This window comes from Arachis hypogaea, chromosome 10, assembly GCF_003086295.3.
Source record: "Arachis hypogaea cultivar Tifrunner chromosome 10, arahy.Tifrunner.gnm2.J5K5, whole genome shotgun sequence".
Taxonomy (NCBI): Eukaryota; Viridiplantae; Streptophyta; class Magnoliopsida; order Fabales; family Fabaceae; genus Arachis; species Arachis hypogaea.
The window spans coordinates 824,389-833,128 of record NC_092045.1 but is presented as its reverse complement, the minus strand read 5'-3'; the positions used below and the strand labels follow the sequence as shown (position 1 = coordinate 833,128).

Below are 8,740 nucleotides of genomic sequence, written 5' to 3'. Positions count from 1 at the left end.
ATTAATTTTGAGAATTCTAAATTTTAGCCATTTATTTCTCTATTGTAGGTTTAAAATTTAGAATTTTCAAAATTAATATATATATATATATATATATATATAAGAGTACTTTAATCATTCTCTATAATAAGGGTATTGTAGTCATTTTTTATAAAAAAAATAATATTAATTTAAATCAGTTCAAGATTTGATTCATCATTTTTTCGGTTAAATCAATTTGTCTAACATAATTTTGACAAAAATAACATGATTTAGTTGATTATATATGTTAAATTTTAATTATTAAAAAACATCTTTAAAAAAATCTTTTAGACGTCTTTATCTGAGTGGCTTCCATACGTGATACCTAAAGATGTTATCCCATTTAATAAGATAATGGATCCTGCTAGGAAGACAATGGACTATTTGTACAATATGTACAATGGACTATTGAGTTACAAAATGAATATCCCATATACTATTTAGAATAACTATCTGAGTACTAGGGATAATAAACATCTTCCCAAAAGATTAAACTGACTTTGAATCTAGCGCTTTAATACCATGTCATGATACCACTCATCCCAAAAGTTTAAGTAACATTAATGATTATATCTTTAATACTCTTCGTAAATCTCCATTGTACACATTGTACAAGTATTGTACACATTGTACAAGTATTACATTGTCTCCTCATACTTTTCCTAAGATAATATATAGCACCCATTACATACTATATCTATGTATATATATACACACATACACACTATTATTCCATATATCATATGGTGGCACTTGTCTCAACAAAATGATCTTAATGAAGAACATCATTTTCACAACTTGTCTACTCCTCCTTCTTTCTGCCTTGGCCTCATGCACCAAATTGACCAACCAGGTCTTGTATAAATTTCATATTCTTCTTCTGCTGCTGCTGCTGCTGCTTCTTATTGAGGTGGGTACTCCCATGAAGATATTATAATTGTCTTCATGTGATGATTTTTCTTTTTGACCTTTAGATGATGGATTGTAGAGTTAGATTTTGATATGTTATAAAAGTGTTGTTTTTATTTGAAGTGTGGCCAAATTAATAAATCACACTTTTATACAAAGCATCTTCATAAAAAGATGTTTTTTACATCTTCATTTGAGTAGCTCCCTCTTATTGATGTGTAATTATATATCTTAATTAAGTTGTTAACAGATTTACATAGTGGAGCTTGGAGGACTAGATGAAACACAAACACAAAGAGAGCTGCATCATGATGATGAAGAAATAGAGAATGTTCATCGTTCTTATTTGTCTTCAGTGAAAGAAAGTGAGGAGGAAGCAAAAGCTTCACTTCTTTACAGTTACAGGCACAGTATGAAGGGGTTTGCAGCATTGCTTAGCAGAGAAGAAGCAAAGGAGGTGTCAGAAATGGAGGGAGTGGTGCGTGTGCATAAGAGCAAGGGAATGATGTATTCATTGCATACAACAAGATCATGGGAGTTTGTTGGATTAGAAGGTCCTTTGAATCCTAATTGGGCTGATTATGAAGAATTATCTTCACATCAAAAGATAAAAAATGGACAAGATTTGTTATGCAGAGCTAACTATGGACAAAATCTCATTGTTGGAATGATTGATAGTGGTAATTATATATATAATTTTTCTGATAATGGTAGTAATTAAGTAAGTAATTTTTTTCTAGTGTGTTCATCATCAAGTACTTAGAAAATTAGTACCAATTATAATGCAGGGGTGTGGCCTGAATCAAAGAGCTTCAGTGATGAAGGAATGGAGCCTGTTCCACAAAAATGGAGAGGAATCTGTCAAAATGGAACTGCTTTCAACTCATCTCAGTGTAATAGGTGAATTATCTATACTTAATTATTGTTGTTATTTTCTTTATCTATTTCAACTTCTCTTACATACATACACTAATCCTTTCTACTTTCAATCCTTCTATGTGTGGCATATATATGATGTAGCTATGAGCATATGCATAATAAGTCCAATTCTATTGCATGTGAATAGATTTGTTGTTACATTACATCACATTAAGATTTTATATATAAATATAGAAGTGTTATGGAGCCAGCATTTTTGTTAAATTTTGGCCAATACTTAATTATTAAAAGAAAATTGAATGATTCTACACTATTAGATGCAATTCATACCATTAAAAATATTATTAATAGCTAATTGATGACTAAAAACTACAAAATCTACTGGCCCTCTGAACTTTCTCGACTTTTCTCATAAATATATTCTCTTCAAAAAATCCACAATTATATTTGAGTTGCTTTTTTTTTTCTTTTCTTTATGGATACTCCTATCTTATCTACTTGCAGCATTTAAATTTGAGCCTTCTTTTTTTTTTTGTTATAATAATAATAATAAGACAATTGCCTTTTGAAATAGAAGTTTTTGCTAATGAACTTTAGAACTTTGAATAGGGTTTCTTTTTTTAGTTTTATTTTTTGGGGGGATCTTTTAGCTTTCTTGAGTTCAGTTTGAGGGAGGCAATTAGTAATTAAATTTATATACTAAAGAGTATTTGGCTTGAATATTACTAAAGCAAAAGTTTATTTCATTATCTATGTAGAATAGTTTATGCTCATGTCATTTTCACCCTACATAAATAATTAAATCAGAGATCCCAAAGCTACTTAGTAGCTAGAGAAATAAAGTATATACGAAAATATTTAGTAATCAAAGAAAATCAGCCAAAAACAGCCATAATTTATCTTATTTAGTATTTATTAATTGTTACAACAATTAATTAATGTTAAATAAGATAAGTTCTGCCTGTTTTTTTTGTCTACCTAACATTACCCAGTATATATAGTGTAGTGTTATATCCATTATCTTACTTGCTAAGAAAGATATATGTATATTCATGCATATTTAAAATTATTTTGCAGTGTTTTTTATAACTGATAACACAATATTTTTTTTAAGATTTTTTTTTACTTTAGAATCTAATATTCTTCTTTAAGAGATTTTTTTTTACTCTAGAATCTAATGATTGAGTACTATCAAGACAATAATCTTTGTTTTATTATAATATATCATATTTTCTTGGATTAATTAGAAAAGGATAATGGGTTAAAGAAGGAATTTTTCATATCCATATATATGGGGGGTTAATAGTAGATTCTAATAAATAGTAGTGTATCTTTGGAGCTTATTCCAATTCCTCATCTAGATGATATGATTTGATTTCGAAGCTTTTGTCCTTTTGACTTAATTATTTTTTTTGTATTCTTTTGTTTTTTTCATCTTGTGAGTCTCAATCTATATATCTCTGGACTCATCTTTATGATTTTGTGAATGTCCTTTCCTTTCTCTTGGCTTGTGTGATTAAATCTAATGGTCTTGAAATAGATAAACGATGAAAGGAAAAATCGAAATGTTGCAATTAGTGGAATGGAATTCATGACTACTGAATGGTCAATGCATATCAAAACATCCAAACACACATGCAAGAGAGAGAGTGAACAAAAGGACAACATTTTAATCCTTCTTGGAATGATGATACACCTGTGAATGAAAAATATTTTGCTCTGACAAGTCATAGTTTTCTACTCTCGTGATGTTATTGAACCTAAGTACAAACCTATAAAAAAAAATTAAAATAAATAAAGTAATAAGTAGAAATACTGTATGTATGTTAATATGTTACCAATAGGATAGATTAATAGAATGGAAAAGTAATATATATATAGATTATTCGGGTAAAATTATTTAATAATAGCTATATAAATATATAATTGAATTATTGCTACTATTATCATATATCTTGCTCAGTGCATTATTATACGTGGGACCCTTGACATATATATATATATATATTCCTTTCTTCAAAAATGTTCCAATGAGTGGTACAAATAACGAATAAATAGCTAAATTAGTCTTTAAAAAATCACACGTTTTTTAAATTGGTTTTTGAAAGATTTTTTAATTAAATTTATTTTTTAAAAAAATTAAATTAGTCATGTTAGTCTTTACCATTTTTTTTTATTAATAATGTCAAAATTTGCTAATGTGACATGTTAAGTGACACCATAATACATGTCTAAAAGTCTTAATTGACTATTAAGATAATAAATTTATAAAATTAGATTAAATTAAAACCTAATTGAGGAGAGAATTTGAGGCATTAGAATCCCTCAATTTGAATTTGATGTGATCTAATTTCATAAATTAATCATGTTAATAGTCAATTAGGACTACTAGGTATGTATTGTGATGTTACTTAACGTATTACATCAACAAACTCTGTCGTCGTTAGCAATGAAAGTGACGTGAGGACTAATATCACTAATTTAAAATTTTTAAAGGACGAAAGGACGAATTTGATTAAAAAAATCTTTTGAAAACCGATTTGAAGAACGAATATTCTTTCAGGACTAATTTGACCATTTACTCTATAAATAATATATCAAAAATACTTTTGATGACGGAGTCCTTTTCTATATATATAAAATGTGTATAATAGAACCATTTCAGAAGCATTCACATATATACATCTTATTTAGTAGCACATAATAATGAGTGAATTAGTATAATAATAGAATCATTTCTCAAACAATATTACTTTTCTAATTTTCTTAGAAATGTGCAACTTAGATACAGAAATTGAATGATGCTATTTTTCTTTGTCCTGTAATGTAGAAAGATCATTGGAGCACGATATTACTTACAAGGTTATGAAAGTCAATATGGCCCTCTAAATGAAGAGGAAGACTACAAGTCAGCCCGTGACAAAGATGGGCATGGAACTCACACGGCCTCCATAGTCGCAGGCCGTGCGGTTCCAAGTGCCTCGGCCATTGGGGGCTTCGCCAACGGCACAGCCTCTGGCGGAGCCCCGATGGCCCGCATTGCCATATACAAAGCATGTTGGCCCATCAAAGGGCAATCAAAACATAAAGGCAATGTATGCATAGATATTGACCTTCTTAAGGCCATGGATGATGCCATTGGTGATGGAGTTGATGTCTTAAGCGCTTCCATTGGTTACAAAACACCAATTCCTTACAAGGATGATGTGATTGGTACGGCAGCATTACATGCAACAAAGAAGAACATTGTGGTGGTTTGTAGTGCTGGGAATAATGGTCCATTGCCTTCAAATTTGTCAAACATTGCACCATGGATCATCACTGTTGGTGCTAGTACTGTGGATCGTTCATTTGTTGCACCAATTATGCTACAAGGTGGCACAATTATTGAGGTAATAATAAGTTTAACTTCACTAAGGGTTTGAAAATTGAAAAACTTAATTACATATATAAGTTATAATCAAAGTAAAGATATTAAACATCACTCTCAATAACAGTACTCATTAGACACAATTATATTGCAGTGCTTATATATATCCATGTCAATATCAGGGTAGATCAATTACTCCAGTGCACATGCCAAACAGCTTCTACCCATTGGTGCTGGCAAGCCAAGTTGAACTTCCAGGCCTACCTACTAATGCTTCTGGGTATGTATAGTTTTCAATTTTGGTGTTGTATATATTGATTAGTATATGATATGGCAATAAATAGATAGAGAAAGTAATTAAATAATAAATACTAGATTTGTGTAATGATATATGCAGATTCTGTTTGGACAACAGCCTTGATCCTAAAAAGGTCAAGGGGAAAATAGTTGTGTGCATGCGAGGGGAAGGAGAAAACATAAGAAAGGGATTGGAAGTTGAAAGATCTGGTGGTGTTGGTTTCATCCTAGGAAACAATGAACAACTTGGGAATACTCTATATTATGCCGCTTACTTCATTCCTTCTACTGTAGTTACCTATCAAAATGTCTTGAAACTCATTCAATACATCAATTCTTCTTCTAATCCAATAGCATATATTCTACCTGGAACAACTGTGTTGAATACCAGACCAGCACCCTTATTGGCCTCATTCTCTAGCAGGGGTCCAAATATAATTGACCCTAATATTCTCAAGGTGACCCTTCACTATATTTAATTTCATGCCAATTTTTTAATCTGTAGAGAGTAGCATACTAACATGTTACATTGAGTAGTATAGTTTCAAGTTCAAGTTTCAAAAGTTTGATGAGTAGTAACTGAGTGGGTTTGGAATATAATGCAGCCTGACATAGTAGCTCCAGGAGTAGACATATTAGCAGCATGGACTGCAGAAGATGGGCCCACAAAAGTGACAAATCTAGATAAACGAGTTGTTAAGTACAACATCTTATCAGGAACTTCCATGGCTTGCCCTCATGTCTCTGCTGCTGCTATTCTTCTAAAAGCTATACACCCTACTTGGACCTCTGCTGCTATAAGGTCTGCTCTCATCACCACAGGTAATATAACCACTTTTTAATTTAGATGTGGTTGGGGAAATAGTGTAGGACGCAATTATAGAATGTATACGTGCTTTACACAACTGTGATATCAGAAACAAAAATCGGAGTTTTGAGAATACAAATCAGAGGTCCGATTACCTTCGTCAAAATTTAAATTTTTTCTTCCATACTAATCGGACAGTCCGATTAGTAGGCTTAATTTTTTTTACAAAGAAATCGAATGATCCGATTTCTTCATCCCTTATTCCAAAAAAAAACTGTCCCACGTACATATCTAACATCCACATTCTCCATATAACACACATGCTTCTCATATCCAAAAAAAATGAGCTGTAATATAACTTCTCCAACATAATAATCCACTACCAACTAATTTAGGGTGTGTTTGGCAACCACATTCAAAGAGAAGAAGTACGTTTAGATATCTTGAAAGCTGCAATTTTTGGTTTGGCAAATTTTTTATTCATGAACGCAGAAGTGATTTTGCATTCAAAACCACGTTTTCAAGAAGCAACAATTTTAAGCTTCTGCGTTTCACTAACGGACTTTTAGCCATCAATACTCAATCTTTATTTATCTTTTACCAATTTTATCCTTTATGCATACTATTGTATTATTTATATTATTTTTGTTTATATGAATTATTTTTTTATTATTTACTATTTTTTTATTAATTATTTATTTAATATTATACACTTTTATAATTATAATTTTTTGTATTATTTTTATTTTTTTTATAATATAATATATTGATCCTATTAAGAAAGTAAATTAAACAAAAAAATTAATTGTAAATAATAATAATAAAAAATTATAACATACTAAAAAAGAGTACTAAAAAAGAGTACTAAGAGTACTAAAAATATACTATATAAAAAATATCATAAATTTTTTTTTGATTTATTTCAATTACTACCAAGATAAATATTTAATTTTTTTATTATTCTTAGTACTCTCTAAAATTTATATTTTGTTAGTTTTAATTAAAAGTATATTTTGCCAATTTTTATATATTATTTTTATTTTAGTGTATAAATATTAATTTTATTATAGAATTAATTAATAAGATCTATTCAAATATCTAAATTAAAATAATATACAAAAATGATTTAAGTTGATGTCTATTTTAGTAATTTTGTATCTAAAAGTGATTTTAAATAGTGTAATCCAAACAACATTTATTTTACTATAATCCATTTTGATATAAATATTGCCAAACATAAATCACTTTAACACAAACTTATTTTTTATCAAAATCAAGTTTGCAAAATCAATTTTATTCAAACTCCCGGTTTGCAAACTGTAATCCAAACACACACTTGATGGTTGATTAATTTAATTACCATGGTTAGCTAGCCTAATTTCAATTTGTATTATGCAGCTGGGACAACAGACAACACAGGAAATCCTTTAACTGACACAAATGGTGATCCTGCAACCCCATTTGCAATTGGTGCTGGACACTTCAACCCTGTAAAGGCAGCAGATCCTGGACTAGTTTATGATGCTTCTTACATGGACTACCTTCTCTATACTTGTAGCATTGGAGCGACTCAATACTTTCAAGTTACTTATAAATGTCCAAATTCAACATCATTGCCTGAACCAACAGATCTCAACCATCCATCCATACAAATCCACAGACTCAATGGAACTAAGAATATTAAGAGGACAGTCACCAATGTTGGTAAGAGCACCAGTGTTTACACGTTTACTGCTAAGTCATCAGAGGAGTTTTCCATCACAGCAACTCCAAATATTCTTGCATTCAATCATGTTGGACAGAAAATTAGCTTCAATATCACAGTGACAGCAAAGATGGGTCAGATTTCAAACAAGGATGGCCCAGCTAGATACTACTTTGGATGGTATGCTTGGACTAACAAGAATCATGTTGTAAGAAGCCAAGTTGCAGTGTCTTTTACCTAATATTATTGCCTCTTGTTAATAATTTCAATTGATTTATTATTGGAGGAGCATGCATGATTCAGATAAGGTACAACTACTAGAAGCACAAGTTGATGGTATATAGTAGCTAGGATCATGAAATATATAATATGTTATAATGTTAAGAATATGGGAAAGTAATGCTGTGGGTTATATTTCAGAAATTATGTGTGCTATTATAGTCCATACAAGAGTAACACTATAAAGAGTTTAGGAAACGTTTCACGTGTTCCAACGTCGTTTTCTGAAAGTTCGATACTCTAAATACAAACAACTAAACAAGTTGCAAGTCTAGCATTCAGAAAAAGACGATGGAACACCAGAAATGCTTCCTATATTAAATTAGATAGCAAGCAGAGGTTAATTTTATTTTAATGGAAGTGAGATATATGATATACTGTAGTATTATAATCTTTTGTTTTTCTAAAATTGTGGAAAGAATTAAAATTAGAAAATTCGATTTCTGTATCTCAAATTTTTTAAATAGACATA

General features: G+C 30.1%; 1 protein-coding gene across 1 annotated transcript; it reads left to right on the top strand.

The window, feature by feature from the left end:
* Positions 1-763: 763 nt before the first annotated feature.
* On the top strand, positions 764-8,412 carry LOC112714383 (subtilisin-like protease SBT5.6). Its single transcript, XM_025765968.3, has 8 exons — positions 764-874; positions 1,181-1,610; positions 1,719-1,830; positions 4,640-5,201; positions 5,362-5,459; positions 5,577-5,934; positions 6,082-6,298; positions 7,683-8,412. Exons 1-8 carry the CDS (start codon positions 788-790, stop codon positions 8,228-8,230), a joined length of 2,412 nt encoding a protein of 803 aa, XP_025621753.1. The 5' UTR covers positions 764-787; the 3' UTR covers positions 8,231-8,412.
* Positions 8,413-8,740: the final 328 nt, after the last annotated feature.

Excerpts from the sequence above, each read along its gene's own strand:
- LOC112714383 (XM_025765968.3), top strand. The coding sequence starts at position 788 with ATGATCTTAATGAAGAACATCATTTTCACAACTTGTCTACTCCTCCTT. Across the intron at positions 1,611-1,718 it reads TGTTGGAATGATTGATAGTG|GGGTGTGGCCTGAATCAAAG; the intron begins GTAATTATATAT and ends ATTATAATGCAG. Across the intron at positions 6,299-7,682 it reads GTCTGCTCTCATCACCACAG|CTGGGACAACAGACAACACA; the intron begins GTAATATAACCA and ends TGTATTATGCAG.